At 40.9% G+C, this 22,455-nt stretch overlaps 2 protein-coding genes across 11 annotated transcripts in view; one reads left to right on the top strand and one right to left on the bottom strand.

Moving 5' to 3' along the window:
- Positions 1-1,990, bottom strand: part of AIDA (axin interactor, dorsalization associated) — a 44,927-nt gene extending 42,937 nt beyond the window's left edge. Inside the window, exon 1 of one of the 3 annotated variants that reach the window (XM_070602084.1) lies at positions 1,397-1,990. In XM_070602084.1, coding sequence (XP_070458185.1) covers positions 1,397-1,506 — 110 coding nt within the window. In that variant the 5' untranslated portion in view covers positions 1,507-1,990. The remainder of the gene's footprint in view (positions 1-1,396) is intronic. The other 2 variants (XM_070602085.1, XM_070602087.1) reach the window with 2 other exon arrangements.
- Positions 1,737-22,169, top strand: BROX (BRO1 domain and CAAX motif containing). Of its 8 annotated transcripts, none has more exons than XM_008543161.2 (13): positions 1,737-2,140; positions 4,178-4,317; positions 7,178-7,284; positions 7,896-7,992; positions 10,992-11,087; positions 12,109-12,181; positions 13,215-13,320; positions 14,018-14,107; positions 15,843-15,928; positions 16,887-16,968; positions 17,519-17,669; positions 18,527-18,686; positions 19,667-22,169. In XM_008543161.2, the coding sequence occupies exons 2-13, from the start codon at positions 4,217-4,219 to the stop codon at positions 19,751-19,753; spliced, it is 1,236 nt and encodes a 411-aa protein (XP_008541383.2). In that variant the 5' UTR covers positions 1,737-2,140; positions 4,178-4,216; the 3' UTR covers positions 19,754-22,169. The 8 variants fall into 8 exon arrangements, with proteins under 8 accessions (XP_008541383.2, XP_008541385.2, XP_008541384.2 ...); XM_008543163.2 differs by having other exon boundaries at positions 1,744-2,140; positions 4,201-4,317; XM_008543162.2 differs by lacking the exon at positions 1,737-2,140 and adding an exon at positions 2,489-2,592 and having other exon boundaries at positions 4,201-4,317.
- The last annotated feature ends 286 nt before the right edge of the window (positions 22,170-22,455 follow it).

The raw sequence follows: 22,455 nt of genomic DNA, 5'->3' as shown, positions 1-22,455 counted from the left end.
AAAAAAAAAACCCAGATTTCAGTGGCATAGTTTTGTGATCCTAGGTAATCTGTTTAACCTGAGCTTCGGTTTCCTGGTTTTGCAAAATGAGAATAATAATATACTCACTGAGCAGTTACAAGCGCAAGTGAAAACGCAACACAAATGCTAGCAGTTGTTACACATGGCAAAACTGCCCAGAGCCCGGCTGTTGTCAGGACTTTCTGAAACCACCACAGGCGATTCAAAGTCAGTAAGATGGGGTAGAGACGGTCTACACGTTTAAATTACCGTAATAGATTAAAAATAAATAACTACGTATTGTGGAGAAAGGATCAAGAATTTAGATCTTCAGAGTACCAATCTGTATTCTTTCTAGAAGACATTAAGGGAAAAAAGACTTTATTCACACAAGGTTTCATACTTGGGAAAACCTCAATAACTTGCTTTAGACCAAGAACTAATTAACGGCAACAGATTGCAAACAATAGCATCTTAGTAAGCAGTTCTCAATTTCATTAAAATGTGCGAAAAACTAAGCAAGACTTTACAGATAAACCTTGTCTTTTCATTTTAAAAACATCCCTGAAGTTTTTGGGGAGGGGAACAGAAAGGGAAAGAAATAGGACTTCGGTTGATCAAAGAAACTGGTACTCACATGCACCCTGCGGCTATACATTATACACAGGAAAAGGAGGAGGGACCCAAGGAGGGAGTGGTGGCTCCCGTGCGTGGTCTATTAATTCACATTTTGCTCTCCTCTGTTCACATCCTGCGCGGACTCCACCCAAAGCGATCGAGCGAGGGGGTGGGTGGGACTCACAGCCTCGCAAATAACAGTCCCAGAAACCGAAACGGAATCGAGGTGAATTGTGAAAACACGGCTCAGCACAAAGCGGGGTGGAGAAGGGGCGCGAGAGGGGCCCCTTCTTTTGGCTGGTGGGGCACCCCCTCCCCTCCATCGCCACCAGTCCCCTCCTGTCCTACACAGGGGCGGAGGAAGGCACCGTGCACAGAGCAAGGCCACTCATCCCTGGGACGTGGGCGGAGAACACACAAGGATTCCTCGGAGATTCGAAAAGAGAAACCGAGGGGCGGCAACCCGGGAGAGGCGGAGGAAAGGAAACCGACTGCGGAGCGGGGGGCCCGCGGGACGGCGGGGAGGACCGAGCAGGTGGCCCGAGAGGTGGGGCCGGCGCCCCAGGAGAGGGGGCCACCTGTTGAATGGCAGGCCCTGTGGAGGCGAGGGAGCCCCGAGGGCTGACCGCCGTCCCCGGGGCCAGCGCGCCCTCGGCCCCGGCGCTGCGGGCCCCACCCTGAGCAGCCGAGGCTGCAGAGCGATGAGACACCGACGCAAGGAAGGGGGGGCGGCGGCCGGGGCCGGGCTGGCCCGCTCCCGCCGCCGTTAGTCACTCACATCTGATACTCGTCTATCGCCTCCACCAGCTGGCCCCAAGAGTCGAAGTCGGCGCCTCTCCTAAAACTGGCGCCCCAGCGCTGCAGCAGGCTCCGGGTCACCTCCGACATGGCCGGTCCCCACCCCGACCCCTCCCGCCCCGACCCCAGCACGGCCGGGCTCTAGGGCGCCATCCTCCCCGGGCCTGGCCCCGACATTAACGGGGCCAGGAGGAACCGCTACGGCCACCACCGCCACCCGCCGAGGAGCCGCCCAAGCCCATTTGCCGCCACAGCCAAACTTTGCGGCTCCGAAGCGGCAGCCCCACCGAGGCCCCGCCCCCGAGGCCCCGCCCCGCGTTAGGTTGAGGCCGCCCCGCTCCTCCGAGCGGCCGCCATCGCTATTGCGGCATTCCTCCTCGGTTTGGGAGGTCCGGCGGCCTCTGCTCTTTCTCCCTGGGAGAGAGACTGCCGCTCAAGAGGGAAAACTAGGGAGGAGGAACCAGGAGAGGGCTGAGGAACGGAGTGTTGGAAGGGGGCTGCGACAACGCGGCGGCCTCCGCCCCGAAGCGGTGCGCACTGCCGCCTCGGTAGCTGTCATGGGCGCCCGGGCCACGTGACTCCGCTCGGCGCAGGCCTGGTTCCCGTCGCTCGTCGCTCTAGCTCAGTAGCCTCGGTGCTCCGACTTCCTCCCCTCGTCGCTTGCGGACGCGGACACTGCCTTTCTTCCCTCGAGGGGACTGCTGTTCAGACTCTGGGGAATCCGGTAAGTGTGTTCTAAGGACGTGCGTTTCCCAGTAATATCCCTACCCCTGTCGTTTCCCTGGAGTCCCAAGCAATAGAGTCACCCCCTTACACACAGTGTCCATGGACTCCCGGATAGGGGTCCAACAGCCTCCTTCTAATGCCTTGAAACAAACGAAAGAAAATCCCTGTTGGCCCCGCGAATCGAGCTAGATTTGCCGAACCCCTTACCCCCGTCTCCACTGGCAGTTGGGGGTCTTATAATCTAACAGGGGCTTGGTCCCCCGCCGGCTGCCCGCCTCTCGCGGGTAGGTAGTATCGGCTGTCCACAGAAATGCCTGTTCAGGAGGAGGGGCACGCTAGGGTTGGCGCCTGCGCACGGCCGCCGCCCGCCGCCTGCACGGGACCCTGCCGGGAGGAAGAGGCTGGGTGGTAAACAGGAAGTGGGTGCTCAGAGCTCGGGGCGGCGGTCAGGTAGGCTCCCCCGGGGACCCCGGATCTCCCCAGTGGGGGACCCGTGTGGGTAATCGATGTTCTCCTGTGGAGGCGGGTCAGGTGGCAGCCCCGACCCGGATGTGGTGCTGGTGGCTGTAATGGCACCCTCGCCGCTGGGTGGGTGTGGTGTTCTTGCACCCCACCCTCCGGATTCCTGAAAACTTGGGTCTCAGAACGGGGAAAACGGGGCAGGGGCGGAGAATCAGTACTTAACGTTCGTCATTCCTAAAGTGCAGATAGACAGAAACTCAGACATTTTCATCCAGGAAGTGGGAGGCCGCCTCGAAAGAGTATTGGTAGGAAATTTGCTGTCACAAAATTCAGCGTATTGTGTGCCTTTATCTCTGACAGCTTGATTGACATGCACGTAAATGCTGTATTCGTTTACTTAGCTTATAAAGGAGGTTTACAGGGTTGATGTTTACACGATTGCGACTATTTTTTTTTAAAGGGCTTGTTAAATGTTTTGAGTCATAAATGAATTTGCCCAATTTTTCATTGTGTACACAATGCATTTTCTCTTCATTAAGTACTTGGTGCTCTCACAAACCGGTTTTGTCCTGAATAAGTAAACATGGTAAGGGAGGAGTTTAAAGTTGGTATGTCATACACTGCAACCCACGTTTTCTTTCTCAATAAGAAAAGTCGACTGATAACATTATATAATGGCTTCAAATTAATTAACCCTTATCAGAATTTCTTGTCTGTGACTTCCTGGAATCTAATTGCTATATTTAAGTCTTCGGTTAGGCTTTCCTGTATTATGTTCACTGTCTGCCCAAGGACTTTTAGGCAAGTGACACACTACTTTTTTTTTTTTAATTCTAAAAGATGTGGAACTTAATTTTTTAAAGTTAGCATTTCACTTAGTTTTTCAAATATTTTGGTTTTTAGGATAGAAGTTATTGATCAAGTTTCTTGTCTTTTCATCATAAAAATACTGATTCTTACTAGCTATTCTGTGGAAAGTGTATTTATTACAGAACACAGGCTATAACCAGTCAATTGGTGTCAGCAATATCATGTGGGAAATACAGAGAATTTAAAACTTCTTTCTTTCAAGTACCTTAGCAGTCTAAATACGGGTCACCATTTGAACCCATTTTGGAAATTACATTCATCTCGTCCCGTGCCCTTCTCACTTCCAGCTGTTCAGCCAGAGGCTAGTACTTTGCTAAAGTGTCGCTGGGGACCAGCGACATCAGTATCTCAGTTACTACCCCAGATTCCTGAATTAGATAGAACCTGCATTTTAACAAGGACCCCCCCCCCCCCGGTGATTTTTATGTACATTAAAGTTGAGCATTACTGCTCCAGTATATTTAACATTGTGGTTACTGTGGACAAATTTCCAAATGCTGTTTATAGGCCTGATCTAAATATAGACTGCTTTAAATAGACAATTAAAACAAGATTGACGTATGGCAATGAAGCATTTTATTTATAGATGTGTGTTTTATATACATTTTATATAAAAATATATGTATTCTGTAGTAAAGTTTTATTTTAAAAATTACTTTTATACTATTTACATTGTTAAATGTTTTATCTTTAATTTTTCTAGATTTCTTACTTTTTTGTCTGTAGGGAACATCTGGAGAAAATGACACATTGGTTTCATAGGAACCCATTAAAGGCCACAGCTCCTGTCTCTTTTAACTACTATGGTGTAGCCAGTGGCCCTGCTGCTTCAAAAATTTGCAGGTAAGTAGTCACTCTCATCAAGTAGTGATGGGCCACCCTTGGGTACAAGGTACTTTTCTAGATCCCCTGGGCAACACGGAAGTATGCAGCACACTGTCCCTAACCTTAGGCTCCTTGTAAACTTATAAATGGTGGTGAAGAGTTACATCCTAGATTATTTCAACTTGGGCAGTCATCTAGCCCAGGGTCCTTGATTTTAGATCAGTAATGGAGTCCCAGAGAAGCTACAGCCATCACAACAGAAGAGTTAAGCTGTATATTACAACAGGACAAGAGACTCCACGCAGTGGTAAATGGATGTTGTTAACTGGCCAGATAGTAAATTCATTGGGTTCTGAGCAGGGGGAGATCCCTGTGACCCGGAGTAGCCTTCAGGGCGTTCATGTAGGAGAAAGGACTTGAGCTGGAGTTTAAATAAATTGTATGGCTTAGATCAGGAGTTGGCAAACTATGTTCCATTGGGACTGGCCCTGTGGCCGAGTGGTTATGTTAACGTGCAGCCCAGGGTTCACTGGTTTGAATCCTGGACACAGACCTAGCACTGCTCACGCCAAGCCAAGCTGTGACAGGGGTCCCACATAGAAGAACTAGAGTCATTTATAGCCAGGCTGTACAACTGTGTACTGGGGCTTTGGGGAGGAAAAAAAGAGGAAGATTGGCAAGAGATATTAGCTCAGGGCCAATCTTCCTCACCAAAAAAAACCCACCTACATTCCACAGATTTGGCCCACTGCTTATTTTTACAGAGTTCTGTTAGAACACAGCTGTGGCACCCTCTCCCCCATTTATTTACATATTGTCCCTGGCTGCCTTTGGGCTTTCCTCTCCAACAGCAGAGTTTAGTAGTCCCATTGGAGACTTTATGACCCATAAAGCTTAAAATGCTTCCTTTCAGGCCCTTTGCGGAAAAAGTTTTCTGACCCCTGATTTAGATAGTAAGACGGGAGCGGAGCATGTCATTTCTGTCAGGAAAACCTTTGTTCTAGGAACAGTGAATAGAGCAGTTTGACTGGAACAGAAGAGAGAGACGCAAGAGAGATTTCAAAGGAGGAGTCAGCTGGCCGGATTGGCTGCTTTGCTCTGGGAACTTGAAAAGGCGTCAGTCTCTATGAGATATAGAACCTAGATGATCAAGACATTGATGGTACCAGTAAAGGAAAATCAAAGGAGTTGCTGCTTTTTGTGGAAAGAAGTAATTGGAGCAAAAAGCAGAAAAACTGGCTTATTAATCTAGACCAGTGGTCAGCAAACCTTTCTTGTAAGTGGCTAAATAGTAAACATTTTAGGCTTGTGGACTACATACAGTTGTTGTTGCGTGTTCTTCTTTGTTCATTTTTACAAAAATAAGCTGTGGGCCATTCAAAAAAACAAGTTACAGGTTGTAGTTTGCCAACCCCTGATCTTAGGCTTCTAGAGGCTGGTCCCAGCTTAACTGTTTCGTCTCTAGCTTTGGGCAAGTCTCTTAACTTCTTTGGGTCTAATTACTTATCTATAGAATGAACAGCCTAAATTAGGTATTTCTAAGGTACATTTTTCTCAAATTCTGTGATTTTAAGACGAATCCAGCTTTACACAAGTTGGGTTGCAAATGATGATTGAGCTCCTACCTGGAAATAGCTAGCAAACTTTCTGAGTCTAGAATAAGTCTTAAGAATTCAGACTTTCCCAGTCCGGGAATTACTCCTTCCCAGTTTCTAGTTAAATAACAGCAAATTCATGAGGTAGCTCATCCTGTTTGGTTCACCTGTCTGTAATTGTTGGTATAGACTTTCTTGGAATAGGGCTCCTTAGAGCAAGTGCCAATGAAAACCACTCCACCTAGACCGTTCAAGATGAAGTCTGTGCTCCCTTCTGATCATCGCCGCTGCATTATAGCCCTCTAGCTTTTAAAGTATTTGAAACGTTAGTGTTCTTTCACCCAACAAAGAACTTTGAGTACGTGCTTTGTCCTAGGCACCTCCCAAGGCTGGGCATACAGTCCCTACCCTCTTGGTGCTTAAAGTTTAAATATAGTCTGTCTTTAGTCATTTACATGCAGGTGTCTTCCATCATTGTCCGTGTAATATAATTTTTGGAAGCCTCGCTGAGGAAGTTGCCTTGAAATGAGATGTGCAACTGGAACAGGGCCGAGTTAGAGCGGATGATGTAGATGCAGGGTTGGATGTCAAGTTGAACTAATAGATGAGACCTCACAAGAGGGAAAAGCGGAAAGCCAAAGACTGAACATTTTTGGATGTGGGAGTGAGAAGGGGACATAGGAAAAAGCATAAAAGAAACTTTTAGAGAGAAGAGGGGAACCTGGGAAATTTCGTGGTATTGGAATCAAGGGAGAAAAGAATTTCGAGATGGAAAGGGTGGGTCTGCAGCCTTTGCTGCTGAGAAGTAAAGGCGAATGCAGACGAGGCAGCAGTTCTGAAACGACTTACGGCCGTGTGCTTTTACATGTTCTTTATGTGTGTATTGAATTATGGAATACAATTTCGTTTTTAAAATATGGTTTTCTCCTTAGTGGAGTATATTTTGATATAAGATCAAATTTTGAAATTTTAAGGAGATACTAAAATCATGCACAAACATGTTAAATTTCCATTTTCAAATAACTTCTTGTGAACTGATCAGTTTAATTTACTCATTCCTAATTCCTTCCTCCCATCTTAAATGCTTGTGTTTGTTTGATTTTCTTAAATTAAAACTAGCTGTATATTTTTATACGTAATTGTATCCATGATTTGCCCCTTTAATTGGACTGAGTTTACAAATTTTAGGACACTTATTACTAGAAATTTCACTCACCTCCAGTGTTAGTCCTGGTTACCTTCATTCCTGTGTACTTAGTATGTCTCTTTCTGTCTCCTCTGAGTGACTTGAGGTCATCCAGAGCACGGCTGCTGGAACTGTTCACTGATTTGAGCTGTAATCCAGAAATGATGAAGAATGCTGCAGATTCATATTTTTCACTTTTACAAGGTTAGTTGTTTATATGAGCCTTAGATTTGTTTTTGTTTTTTTTTTTTTGAGGAAGATTAGCCCTGAGCTAACATCACCACCAGTCCTCTTTTTGCTGAGGAAGATTGGCCCTGAGCCAACGTCCATGCCCATCTTCCTCTAGTTTATATGTGGGACACCTGCTACAGCATGGCTTGATGAGCAGTGTATAGGTCGGCACCTGGGATCTGAACCGGCGAACCCCAGGCTGCTGAAGCAGAGCACGTGAACTTAACTGCTACGTGATTGGGGAGGGCCTGAATCTCAGAATTTTTAAACAAGCCACTACGCAGAAGTTCACATTTAATTCTTAGACATTTCACATTTGAATAGTTTTCTAGGCTGTATTTAGCATGCTTGAGTTTCAAAAATGTGAGAATGTAAGGATGGTATATGGTCTTTCCAATGTTTTGACAATGAAACGTGTACATATTTCATCTTGCATTACCTTAGGAGAAGGTGTGAGATATAGAAAAGGAGAGAGAGGCGAGGAGTTTCAGTCGGGTACCTGGAAAAGTCATTGTCTGAAAAATGTTCTAGAAAGAACACTTGATATTTCTTCTAAAAGGGAAATGTTTTATACCTTTTTATAGGTTTCATAAATTCATTGGATGAATCTACCCAAGAAAGCAAGTTACGATATATTCAAAATTTCAAGTGGACTGATACATTGCAAGGACAGGTTCCAAGGTAAGCAATACTAATGGTACTAAATTGAAGCCATTTCTGTCACTGTTTAGCCAGTGGTTGACTCTTAGGCTCTGTATTTGAAGAAGTAAAATATAGATCTGATCAGCATTTTCTCTTATCAGGAAAGTAATTGAAAACTTTTGACCTGATAGATTCCATTAAGTAAGAATGTAATTTGTTTCTCCTGAACCAGATCTTTTTTTTGAGATAATCAATACAAATATTAACTAGAATTGAACAGCCTTGACTTTTAGTAACACAGAGAGAATGGCTTGGGAATTTGGGACCCAAACCTGGCCTTTAACCTCTGCCTACATTCAAGTAGGGAAGAATTGTGGGTTTTCCCTACTTTTCTGTTCTGATGGATAACTCCAATGTCTTGGGTCAGTCTCTGTCTTTCTCGCTTTCTCCCTGATTCCACCCCAGCTCTGTACTCTCTCTTTTGACTCACAGTGTTTGTTTTCTTCCTAATTTCTCTGCACTGTTTTTGCTGTTTTCAAAAACTTACCCTCAGAACTTTCTTTTCACTCCCTTGAAATTAATTAGAAGAGATCTAATTATAACAGGAAACAGATCATAAAGGTGCTAAATTTAACTTTTCTTTTTTTTACGCCTTGGGTGGTTTAAATGGTCATATAGCTTTATCTCAGTTTGCTTTAGAATTACCGTTTAATAAAACCAGAAGGGGAGGAATTGGAGACTGCTGAAGAGCAGGGCAGGCATTACAGAGGGAGAGTGTGGACTCTGGCCTCGTGCAGACCTGGGTGCAATCTCGGGTCTTTCACTGTGTCAACATCTGCTTTTGCAGCTGTGTGTTGGGGTTCCAGATACAGGGCTTTTGTGCAGAACAAAATAGGAAAATTTATGTTAAGTGACTAAGATAATGCCAGGCATACAGTAGACATTCAATAAATGTTAGTTTCCTTCCTTCCTTGGGAATATTGTACTAGAATTAGTAAATTGGGTAGAAAATTGGGGACTATGGATCCTTTCCAAATTTTAATATTCTGGGATATGGTTTTCCAGGTCCTCATTTTATGCTTTTCTTTATGTGACCTGTTTGTTCTTCATCTAAAATTAAGGGATACTTTTCTTAAAAAGACTTTTTTTATAAACAATCAAATCTCTATCATTACATTGCAAACCTTTGGCAGATTCTGAAGTGTTTTGCATTACGTAAATTTGGCACTTTTTCCCCACCATGCCAAGTTTCAATTCCTTGCAACAGCATTTTTCAGCATAGTTTCAGAAGACAATGAAGAATTATGTGGTACTAATACTGAATATTCATTATGTCTGACATTTTTAAATTGCTTTATTCTTGATTGCTACTCATTCAATAGAAAGTGTGCTATCAGTATTTATCTGTTCTGAAAAATGTTTATTCAACTATATATGCTCTGACTATTACTTAGATGTGGTACAATAGTAATGGAGTGTTTGGGGGCGAGGCAGATTGGACTAGATGAAGGAGAAGGGAGAGGGTTACTCGTGGGACTTCATGTAAGTTAGCAAAAATACCTTATTGTTTAAAGGTAAAGTTATGAATTAGATATGCCTAATAGATTACCAGATGTAATTCATTTGAAACTTCTCAATGCTGAAAAGAATAAACTATTAAACTATGCATTAAATATTTTTTCAGCAGGGTGAAATTGTTTTAAGAAGTTTGTTCATAGCTGTTTGTATGTTATATATTAAACAGGATAGTTTATAAGTTATTTTTTAATTACTATATGTTTTGTAAAAAATCTTTTTTTTAAATGTAAAAAAAGTTTCCATGTCTCCATTCCTTTTAAGATGGAGGCAACAACTGAATAAAAAATACAAAGTAGACTCGTGATTCGGCTTTCTTCCCTTTGGTGATTCTTCTGTATCTGAGTATTATGTGTATAAAATAAGGGTTTTCTGTTTCATTACTTCATCATTTGAGATAAAGTTTTCAGGCTTTTATCAGAACAGTAGTGATTAAAAATTAGTATTATTTGCTTAAAAAGCTTTTCCAATCTTCTTTGTAATAGAGTCTGAAGGAAACAAAGAAGATATAAAATATACTTGTTTTTGAGACCTTTTTCCTGGTAGAACGCTGATCGGCTTGGCATTCAAACTCCTGCAGTTTCCCTTCGGCTTGGCTTTTTGCCCATCTTCCCTGATGCTCCAGTCAAGCTAGTTGGGTCACTGCTGTCAGAAATATCTTTGTACTTCCTTGTGCTTTAACAGCATCATTTCCTCAGCGGGGATGTCCTCCTTCCCTTCCAGCTGTCTTCACAGCACAGTTCGGATTCTATATATACCATTAAGCTTTCTTTAATCCGTCTAGCTGGAAATCATCTCTGCTCTGAATACCATTTTCTTAAATCAGCTGGGCACTTGTTAAAAATGCAGATTCTGGGCCCCTCCCAGACTTTCTGACTTTCTGGAGTTAAGTCCCAGAAATCTGTATTTTTCTTTCTTTCTTTCTTTCTTTTTTTTTTTTTTGGTGAGAAAGATTGGCCCTGAGCTAACATCTGTTGCTAATCTTCCTCCTTTTGCTTGAGGAAGATTGTTGCTGAGCTAACATCTGTACCAATCTTTCTCTGTTTTGTATGTGGGATACTGCCACAGCACAGCTTGATTAGCAGTGTGTGGATCCATGCCTGGAATCCAAACCCATGAACCCTAGGCCACCGAAGCAGAGTGCACGAACTTGACCACTGCACCACTGGGCCGGCCCCCAAGAAATCTGTATTTTTAAAGCTACTCTGTGTACAATAACCTTTGGGAACTACTACTCCCGTGTTTACTGTTATGAAGTATTTACTGGGCCGTCACATTTAGTCATTCATTGTTAATTGTGTGTGTGTGTCTTATTTCCCTATCTATATTAAACACAAGGACTGTTTTCTTCCTTTTTCAGTTAGCATACAGTTCTTTATAATTTTGAGTTGGATCTACAGTGGGCTTCATGTAGAGTTGTCTCAATAATTGACAAAATTTAACGATCATGTTTATACTTCTAGTGCCCAGCAGGATGCTGTTTTTGAATTAATTTCCATGGGGTTTAATGTAGCTTTATGGTACACCAAATATGCTTCAAGACTGGCTGGAAAAGAAAAGTAAGTTAAAAGGGGAGGGCTGTACACGTATGTGTTGTTTTTCAAATATATGGAGCTTCATTATGAAAAAGTCTAGGCTATTGATAAAAAGTACCACTTCTGATAAGTGAAAGGTTGCCTCATAATGTTAGTATTTTAAGTATCAAGATTTTGTAGCCCAGTGTTAAAAGGGGGGAAAAATTTAATAATCTTGTCATGGGGAAAGTCTTTCTAAATAAAACCCCAAACCAAGAAAAGGAAAAGATTGAATATTTGACTACGTGAAAGTACCATAAACAAAGTTAAATAGCAAATGACAGATTGGTCAAAAGAAATTGCAGTGCCTATGGCAAATTGTTTTTATAATGTATACTCTTAAACATCAGTAAGGAAAAGACCAGTGAATCAATTGGAAATAAGCAAAGGCTGTAAACAGGCTATTCACAGAAAAATAAATACAAAGGCTCATAACTATGTGAAAGATGTTTTGAAGGATTAAGGAATAGTGAAATGAAGTAAAATGAAATACAGTTTTTGTAACAGTAAAAGTAGATATTTGCAGTACGAAACTGGCAACTCCCAGCTGTGGTGCATCTGAACGTGGGAATAATATGCAGCCATTTAAACATGAAGTTGGACTGTATGTGCTGATGTAAGTTTATCTCTAAGGTAATTTAGGTGATTAAAACAAGAGCAGAGTAGTGAATCTTGTGTATGTGTGTGTTTTTTAAGTGTGTGCGTGCATTGAGAGTGTAATATTTTATGCTTGTCTGTGCACGGAAGATTATCTGGAAGGGAAAACAAGAAGCCGTTGTCCAGACCTTTAGACTGAGTCTCTCTTTTCTTCACTTGTAGCGTTTTCTGTTTGGATATTTTTCATGTGCATTTGTTACTTCTTTAAGTGTCAGATTAGACTTTTTGAAAGAAAGCTAGTGGTGAGAAGCGCAAAGGACTAATTTGGTTTTATGATAATGTGTTAGTTGTTGGTTTTAATACCAGACACAGGATTCATCCTTTAACTGATGTGATCACTGTCTTTAAGCGTAACAGAAGACGAAGCGAAGGAAGTCCATCGCAGCCTGAAAATTGCAGCTGGGATTTTTAAACATTTGAAGGTGAAATAATAATACAGTAATAAAAAAATATGTTATTAATGCTTTAATTCTTGAATAATTGTATTTATTACTTTGGGGGATGGGGAGAATTACTTCATTATGTAAAAAGAACTAGTGTGTGTTCTATTTTCCTATGTGGAGTACCTTGTTGTTGAGCGCAGCCAATTACAGAGCATGAAGTCTCCATTTTAGAAGTCGCCAGTGAATTTTACAATGAGAAAATTCAGGTTGTAATTCACTGCTTATTTTTCTGTGTCTTCTGAAAAGATCAGAGAAAACAAAGCACAAAAATTGATGGTTCTTAACATTTCTCTCTGCTGTCAGCAGCAGTTGCCAGGGGCAGTCATGAGTCTCCAAAACTAACTTCTGAGTGTATTCACTGTCTCTCAGCGAAAATGCCAGAAGGGCCATCAATACGTACTGCTTGTATTAAGTTGCCTGAAGATGTGATGGGAATGAGGGCAAAGACTAATGTATTTTCCAACCGCAATTACTCCCACCTCATTCTGATTAAACCACTATTTACTCAAGGCCTCCTGGAGGCCATTGTCGGGTTTTCTCATGATAAAATAAGATGTTTTTACAGTGATTAAAAAGCTGTGATTCCGAGTTAGCTGTAGAATTGTAGTCTTCTTTGTATCGACAGTTATCAGTGTGAATGACCAATTCTGGCTGTCCTGCAAAAGGGAGCTTTGGTTAGTGTTTCAGTTCAACGTTTTCTAAGATGAAAATGTGAGTTGCGTATCTAAGCAATCTATTATGACCCAAATTTTGCTCTTGAATTTCTTGTTTTTACAAAAGGTTATGAAAAGCTTTAGAAGTTTTTGTATACAGAACTTCTGTTTATACAGAAGTTTATACAGAAATATAAAAATACTCTGTAAGCTTAATATTGCTCCTTTTTAGACAGTTTTTGTCCATACCCTAAATTTCTGATAAATCCTCAAATTGAATGTCTCATAACTTCTGTTTTCTTCATCTCTAACACCTGGATTAAAATAAAATTTGGCTTTTTTTTTTCTTTCTCTCTCAGGAAAGTCATATCCCAAAGCTTATTACACCTGCAGAAAAGGGGCGGGATTTAGAGGCACGACTCATAGACGCTTATATTATCCAGTGTCAGGCTGAAGCTCAAGAAGGTATCCTAAATATTGTAAGGTTGTTGGGTTTTTTTTGAAGAAAGTCTGTATTAGCATTTAATTCTTTTTTTAAAATCAAATTAGCTGGAATCGAGTGTCAGGTTTTGAGAAATTTATAATGAGGACTAATATTACCATTACCATTTGCCTTCAGTTTTAGCTAGCAGGAAAAAACCTTACAATCTCATGGCTCTTTTTAAGAGGATTTTGATTTCATGCTGTTTCTGACAGCATAAAATTAATTCTGTAATTCATCTTTTTCCCCTCAGCCTTACTCATTCCTTTTGCTCTTCCACTATTTGGCTTACCTTGAAATCTTCACCTTTCAGTGGCAGAAAATAAATGAAGACTTATGTGAAAACAGTGCAGAAACTTTGTCAGCTTGTGTGTTCTTTATTTCAAAACTCTAGTGCCCTGAATTTTGTAGTAGTAATTTTCTTACACCATGCTATTTTGTAGTAGTAATTTTGTGTGATTAGCTAGGAATTGGCTAGTGATTTATTTAAAGAAATGATTTCAAACCAACAAGATCAGTGTTTTCTGTCTGTTTGCATTTTCTGTAACTTACATTTCATGTGAAAACTTCTAACAAATTATTAAAATCCCAAATAGATTGTCACGCTGTCTTTGCTAGTGAACTTAGGGTGAATGCAAGTGACCTTATTTACACGTTCACTTGACTGTGTTTATGTTACAGTAACAATCGCTCGAGCCATTGAACTGAAGCATGCTCCTGGACTAATTGCTGCGCTGGCATATGAAACAGCCAATTTCTATCAAAAAGCTGGTAAGTTTGTAATGCTGTTGTTACATTTTCAGTCTTTAGATTTTTCAGATTAAGCTCTTGGCTTAATAGGGAACAAGCAAAACAAAAAGATTCTCAGAGTATTTCATCATTGGAAAACTGGGGACAATATCTGCATTATATTATTAATCTTAGGTAAAAGAAAATGAAAGAATTAGAGCTGGGGCTGGCCCAGTGGCATAGTGGTTAGTTGCATGCTCTCTGCTTCAGTGGCCCAGAGTTTGCAGGTTCGGATCCCAAGTGCAGACCTATACGCTGCTCATCAGGCCATGCATACAAAATAGAGGAAGATTAGCACAGGTGTTAGCTCAGGGATAATCTTCCTCACCAAAAAAAAACAAAGCTGTTTACAGTTAACGTGCTGCCTAACTTCTAATGGAAAGGATGATACTATACTTTGTAACCAGTTATATCTAACAATGATGCAGCTGTTTTCCTTTGAAACTTTTTTGGTCTTTATAACAACCTTACAGTTACTATCCTTATTTAGACAAGAAACAAATCTAGAGAATTTAACTGCTAGCAAGTGGAAGCTGGGACTAGAAGTCAGGTCTTCTCATGAGCCTGTTATTCTTTCCACTCATTTACTTAGGAAAGATGTGTATGTTTCTGTTTGTGGGGAGGTTACTATTTTAGTTGCTGGATACACAGAGCTCAGTAGAATAGATTCACTGTCTAGGGGAGGAGACAGACAAACATGGAACCACAGTATTATGGCATGAAATAAGGTTGTGACAGCAATGAAATAGAAATCTAGAGGATCTGGGCATGCTAGAGAGTGCTTCCTATAGGAAGGTGGTGTTTTAGCCTTATTTTGAAATATAAATAGAAGCTGAAAGTTGGCTAGGAAGCTTTAGCGTATGGGAAGAGTGGAACATTCTATAGTATGTACAGAGAGAAAGAACTTAGCACATTGTGGGACCTATAGACAGATGCTCTTAGCTGAAACACGGGATGAGTGGTAGGAGAAAGGGGTTAGGAAAGTAATGCGGGTGAAGTCACAGATTGGGTTGGAATCCTGTCTACACAGTCTGTCCTTTATTTGGTAGATATTTGGGACCCATTAAAAAATACAAAGTAAATGTGACTTGATTGGATTTGAATTTATGAAGGAAGGGTTGCAGGATGAGGAATGGGCTTGCTTGGTGTAGGAGGAGGAGGCTGACTCTGCTTTTAGCACTAGGAAGTTAGTAATTGTAGCCTGTAGAGGACGTGATGAAAGCTTTGACACAGCAAAGCGAAATGGAGAGGAAGAGAGAGCTGAGGGACGTTTGGCAGGATATGTTGTGTGTGTGTGTTTTATACACAATTCAATGACAGGGTGGTGAATGAGAGGAGAGTCTCCTTCATGTCTCTGACTTGGGTGACTAGACTACTCTTTGCTGTACTGTATAAATTTTAAAAAAGAGATAATAGCATAATTTGTATTTACCTTGAAGTCTTAGTTATGTCTATTTTTATGGTTATCTTAAATTTAAGGTACGTTAACCATCAAATCAAAGAAGTGCCTTGGTATCTATCCAATCTCATTATATAGTTAAAATATAGTTATGGTAAAATAAATCACTTTAAATAAAGCAAGGTTTTTAAAAAACGTGGAAATGCTTGAGTCTTCGGCTTGAGTGGCATTCTGCCTTTAGTGTCTGAACGCGTGAACTAGGAGTCTTCTAGTGAAGCAGGGTGAAATTATATTTTGCTTTTTAAAATGTAACTTTAGATCATACTTTATCCAGTTTGGAGCCTGCATACTCTGCTAAATGGAGAAAATACCTTCTCTTGAAAATGTGTTTCTACACAGCTTATGTAAGTATTTATAATCCTGAAAACAATGTAAATTACTGTCTTTCCAGCCCCTTGAGTGCCAGGTCTGTCAGCTCGCCAGACTCTTCATTAGCATTTTACAAATAATAGACAGCGCTCAGTGAGTGTTCCCCAACAGTGCAGCCATTGTGAACTGAAGTGGGTGGACAGAGATGGCGTCGAATCGCAGAGCTGGGTTATGGCAGTGGAATTACTATTTGATTCAATCCCACTGTTAGGCTGGAACCTTCTGCATACGTAATGAGAATTCTCTCACTTGTTTTATCCTGTACGTGAGAAAGATATTTACCGATTCTGATCTTAAGGCCTACCACGCAGTGTGTCACGTGGGTTGGTGAAGAACCATTAGTAAGCACCCTTTTGGAAGTTACTTATCAGTCTGTTATGCCCACCAAACAAACTTACCTGTTTGGTTGATTAGAATATCATGTGAAAGATAATTAAAACCCTTTTTGAGATCTAAGTAGATCTATTTATTTATTATAATCTGTTTGCAGGCATCCTTGTACGTCCTTCACGCGCAATCCTTGCAGTGATAGAGACATTTAGAGAGTGAATATGTCCTACTTCGGGCTCAGACATTTCTCTTAAAACCTGGTTAGACTTTAACCTCAGAATCCGCCCCCCGCCCCCGTCCCTGCATCAGCAAAGTAATTTCTCTCCTTCATCCACTATGCCCTATTTTTAAAAACAGGTTTCAGCAAATGCTTTTTGCTCTCAGCCCATGATTAGAAGGCTAGTTTGACTCAAGGCTTGACATTCCACTTTTTATATGAACAGAGATGGGGGAAAGCTTGCTCAAGTAAAAAAATGTAAGGGATTGCATTGATACTTCAAACAATAGACAAAGGCATTTATTTATCTGCTGCATATATAAAACAATGATAGTGGAAAGCATCATTTGGGGAAAGATTGACTAAAAGTTTGCTTCTTTTATCAGGCTTACTGTTACCACGGTCAGACTTTGTTGGCTAGTGATAAATGTGGTGAAGCCATCAGGTCTCTCCAAGAAGCAGAAAAATGTAAGTATTCCTGCCAGACTGTTAACTCCCTTTTTAAAAACAAATGTGTCATGAGCTGGCCTGGTGGTGTAGTGGTTGAGGTTGCGTGCTCCGCTTCGGCGACTCAGGCTTCGCCAGTTTGGATCCCGGGTGCAGACCTTTGCACCACTTGTCAAGCCACGCTGTGGCAGGCGTCCCACATATAAAGTAGAGGAAGATGGGCATGGATGTTAGCTCAGGGCCAGTCTTCTTCAACAAAAAGAGGAGGATTGGAGACAAATGTTAGCTCAGGGCTAATCTTCCTCAACCAAAAAAAATAATAATAGTTTAATGCAAATGTTGTGTCATAAAGGGGAATAGGCAATTAAAAGAGATTTTGGCTGAGTTCATGAAAGAGAATGGGAATGAGAATTGGAGGAAAGAAACAAATGTTCCAGAAACCCAGAACCTGTAGAAAATACTCACCTCCCCCTTACACCATTATTGGTATTGCTGTTGTACTAGGCAGAGAGCGGTAACATTGCCCACCATTAATTATAATCCACTGGCTTTGGCTCCCTTTCCCATGCAGTGTATGCAAAAGCAGAAGCGTTATGCAAAGAATACGGAGAAACCAAAGGACCTGGCCCAACAGTCAAACCCTCAGGACACTTGTTCTTTAGGAAACTTGGAAATCTTGTCAAGAATACACTAGAAAAATGTCAGAGAGAAAATGGATTTATGTGAGTACACCTCAATATTGTTTTAGTAATAATAATAATATATATAATGTTTAAATATTAATATTGTTTTAGTAATGTCACAGATTGTTAGTCTCTATTTCCGAAGATTGTGTGTCAGACTGCATTTAAGTTTAGCATTGATTTTTTCCTTTAAATTGGTGATAAAGGTCACTTGTTTTGGACCTTTTATTCTGCTTCTGATGATGAGGTATAAAAACAGATTTTAAAATGTCAACGTGAGTTGCTAACATATATCCCACTTATGCGGTCCTCATTTTCTCTGTTTCCCTGCCGTTCCTTCTCCATGTTTATATATATCTTCTCCACTCCCTTTGCATATTCATCTCGCTCTGGTTTCAGCTCCCTATAAAGTAGGGAAATTAACTCTTTGTCAGTCCTGCCCAGTCCTTTCAAGCAGTTTTCCATTATTCAGTCAGCTTTGTTCAAACTTCTCGTCACCACACGTGGAGGTTGGTAGAATCGATTTTGTCCCTGCTGTTGTCTCTTCACGTCCTTCCCCTTACATTCTGCATCTACTCGTGCTGAGCTCTTGAACACGCCTCGTTTAGCTTTATCACTTTCTTTGGAAAGCGTCCCTGAAACCCCAAATACAGGTTCATTGCCCCTCTTTTGTGTTCTCGTGGCACTCTACATCCATCACAGCTGTGATGACATTCTGTTGCAGTTGACAAGGCTTCTTCACTGTGTCACCTACTCACCTGTAAGCCACAGGAGGCAGGAAGATCATCTCTGTCTTAACATTAAATTGTCATTGTCTCACACAGGGTCTTGAGCACTAGGTACTCAAATAGTTAATGAATAAATGAATGAATTGCTATTTCAATTGCTTTTTCCAGTTACTTTCAAAAAGTTCCCACAGAAGCCCCACAGCTGGAACTCAAAGCAAATTATGGTCTCGTGGAGCCTGTACCTTTCGAGTTTCCTCCCACGAGTGCACACTGGACCCCGGAGACGCTGGCGGCCTTTGATCTCACCAAGAGACCCAAGGAGGACAGTGTATGAGACTGGGCTTTTTCCATTCATTCACGCGAGTTGAAAAAGAACTCAGAGTTACCATTTTGATGTTTTCCCTATTTAAATAGACGTACCTGTATTTCTGAACAGTAAGTTCGCTAATTCCAGTGCTTGCTGTAAGCTGCTGGAGAACTCTCTTGGAGATGAGACCTTCTAGCCCTCAGTTGTCTTCTGATTTTCTACATAATTGACTGGCACTGTTTTCAGCACATCATCTTGCCTTTTTATAATTTGTCAGTACTTCCTTAAGAAGACTATGGGAGAAAAGCTCTCACAAGGATGCCTCATCCGTGTTTAGATTACCATAGCAAAACTCTGGTTTTGATGTTGCATAACGCAAGGTATTTGAAGATTTGACCTAATTTCACTGTCTGATGAAATCATCCAGGGTTAAAATAAGACGGCTTCTATTCACTTATATCTAAATACCTTTTGGTGTACTAAGTCCAATGGTAGATTAAGTGGAAAATTTGAAGTTTGACTAGCAAAAGATGAGGGATCTGGCAAAAAAGGGAGTAGGAATTATTTTGAAGCCACATCTCCTTCTTTGAAATCGGGTTGTTTTTTATAATTTCCTACCCATACTGAAACATTATTCCTTAAAATAACTATCTTTGTATCCTGTTCAGCCTCTAAAATAATGCCCTGAGAGAGAGCCTGTTACTGTCATAAGTTATTTCCAAACTTACGGGTGCACATGCGTGGCTTCTCCCTCTTCAGAGAGACGCTGAGCGCCATTAGCTTGATTTTTCCCCACCCATTTAGGCGTTCATCCTCACTGAAATGTTGCTTTCTGATTATGTCTTAAATTGCATTGATATGTAGCTTCTGGAGCAGCTTTGTCAATCTTGGGATTGTGTAATTTAATATAGCATCTTTTCAAAGTCTGAAGTGGAAAGATCTAGTGTTTGTTTTCCAAATCTCAGTTAGTGTACTTACACTGTATTTTTCTTTCTCCATAGACCAAACCCAAACCAGAGGAAGTGGTGAAACCTGTGAAGGAACCAGATATCAAACCTCAGAAGGACACTGGGTGCTCCATCTCCTAAAATGCACCGAGACCAGTGCCCTTGGAATTTCTCTGCTAGTAGATGAGATAAACTGGGGAACTTCGGTCCCTGTTTCTTGAAATGATTTCTCTGAAGCCTATTGATAATTTAGTACATTCAGAGAGAATCTGCCTTCAGTTTATTTGTTCTTGATTTTTAATATAGTGGAGGTAGTTCGTACCTTGTTTCCAGACTCGTTTTTATCAGGACAACCTTTGGAAGATTTTATTGTGCCTCTAAAGGGCGTATTTGGGTGTTGGGTTTTTTCCAAACTCTGGGTAGTAGTAAGTTTCAGGTTAATATGTCATAGGCCAGAATCGTGTGGTTTCAGGTATGTTTTTGTATCTCCACAAAAAACATTTATTTTCCTTCCTCTTATTTGATACCAGAAGAGGGACAGGAATCAGTTTTAACAGAGGCAGTTTGTTTCTTTCACCATTATGTTGATTGTAGCACAGACTTCTTAGGTTCCGAGTCAGTTGTCTTTTCTGACGGAAAAACAAGTCATTTATAGTTAAAGATCAGAAAATGTCATTCCAGATCCCTTGCATATGTTAGACTCTATAATTTACTCGAAAATCAGTGTTGATAGGTCTGCTGAGCCCATTTAGGAGCTCACTCCTCTTCTGGCAGCCCTGTGCTTCGTTTCAGTCTCCAGACACCTGCACTGCTTTTTACGAGTCCCTTTTCTAATGGGGTTTTTTACTTAGAGAAAACAGCTCCTAGTGTTTCTATATGAGAGAAAACGGAGTGAAAATGTTTCTGCAGAAGTCAAACAATGCACAGTGTAAAGAGAGAACTTGAAACCTAAACGAGGTGGATTGTCCTGAACCGCACTGGTACCTCTGCTGCTCTGTTACAGAAGTTACGGTCCAGTGCCTTCCTCACCTGATTTCAGTGTGCATTGTTTTTGTATGGTTTCCTAATAGACATATCCTGTCGGAGTTGTACTGCTTTAGGCCAAAAGCCATAGGAAAAACTTACCCAACAGATACAGTATGATCTTACTGTGATATTTGAAACAATTAGTTTAATATATACACAAACTTGGGAAATAGTGGATGCATAATACTTTAACAGAAGTCACACAGCTGTAGGTTTATCTTCCTTTAATTATTCTCCTGGGCTGTTAGCTAGTTTTCCTGTTATAAATGACAGATTGATTCACTGCATAGGAAAATAATCATAGGAGTGTATGTTGAGAGCTCACCGTGTGCCAGGCACTGTCCCGAGCACTTACGTAGATAAACCGTTGAATCCACACATCCCCCCTGTAAGAAGTACGTGAAATCTGCATAAAGTGTTGAAATAGGAATAAACATTTCATTATGAAGAATATCTAGATTATGCCTATCTGAATCAATATTGTGTTCAAATAAATGATGACTCCAATCATAGTTTATACTCCTGAAAAAATCTACATAAAATCAGTGAGGGTTTTTTTTTTTGTCTTTTTCCTTTTTTTGAGGAAGATTAGCCCTGAGCTAACATCTGCTGCCAATCCTCCTCTTTTTGCTGAGGAAGACTGGCCCTAAGCTAACATCCATGCCCATCTTCTTATACTTTATATGTGGGACGCCTGCCACAGCATGGCAAGCTGAGCAGTGCATAGGTCCGCACCTGGGATCTGAACCGGCAAACCCCAGACCACCGAGGCAGAGTGCACAAACTTAACCACTGCACCGGTGGGCTGCCCTGAGGGGTTTTTTTTTAATACATGGAAACGCTAATCACTCCTTGCTGTAAAATATTTAATATTTGAAGCTGCAGTTTCTGAATAAGTGGAGTAATTGAACAGACATTTAATTTGATTTTGCTGTCTATAGAAAAAAATGTTTTAATTAAATTTCACTGTATTTTTTTGTGATACATACTACAAAATCCTTCATCTGTTTCCTGGATGCCGCTTAATGACAGAACTTTAAACAGGACTTAAGGCCAGCCTTTTACTCTGCCTGTAGGACCTATTTATCTTAGGTACTGGTGCTTATTAGCCTAGTTACTAAATTTTCATATTGACATTTTTGTGGATCAGACAACCACATATGGAATGAAAACGTGAAATAACATGCTCAGTGCTTCTGTAAAATGCAGCAAATACTGGTATTACTTTAAATCAATAATTGGCAACTTTGACTTGAGCAGATAATATTCTGGTGACTCAGCAAAGGTGACACTTTGTGACTAAAATAGCCCGTTGTATATAATATTCTTTGAAGTGGTGTTGGAAGCTTTGGGAAGTTAAATGTAAAGAAGTTGCATGGAGGTTAGAGATGTAACTATCTGTGTTAACTGTTGTGTACATTTCATCCTTAGTTTAACGCGGATAATGACAGCTAACGTATCCTGCTAAAGGTGTTGTTTGTATAATGAATTATCTTTTTATTTATGAAAATAAAAGCAATTTTACTAACAACTTCATTGGAATTTTTGGGTTTTTGATAAATATTTACCATTATTAAGCCAGTAACAGTTAATACAATGCAGAATCATAGTTCTTCAAAGTATCATTTTAAAATGATGGAAGCATTTCGCATCGGTTGTTTCAGGCTCATGAGTTCATGACACATTCAACACTCCTTGACCAATTTGGCTTCTATTTATGTTTATTGCTAACTGCCTCTTAAATCTCCCAATAAGACTTCGAGTAAGATTGGCCTGCGTATATCTTATTCCCGGTGTTACCCAGTGTGATGCAGTGT

Source organism: Equus przewalskii, chromosome 31 (assembly GCF_037783145.1).
Source record: "Equus przewalskii isolate Varuska chromosome 31, EquPr2, whole genome shotgun sequence".
NCBI lineage: Eukaryota > Metazoa > Chordata > Mammalia > Perissodactyla > Equidae > Equus > Equus przewalskii.
This window is presented reverse-complemented; position numbering and strand designations above follow the sequence as displayed.

Bases quoted from the DNA above. Each gene is read 5' to 3' on its own strand.
- BROX (XM_008543161.2), top strand. From the start codon at position 4,217: ATGACACATTGGTTTCATAGGAACCCATTAAAGGCCACAGCTCCTGTC. The intron at 11,088-12,108 runs GTAAGTTAAAAG...ACTGTCTTTAAG, and splicing joins AGACTGGCTGGAAAAGAAAA to CGTAACAGAAGACGAAGCGA. The intron at 13,321-14,017 runs GTATCCTAAATA...TTTATGTTACAG, and splicing joins TCAGGCTGAAGCTCAAGAAG to TAACAATCGCTCGAGCCATT.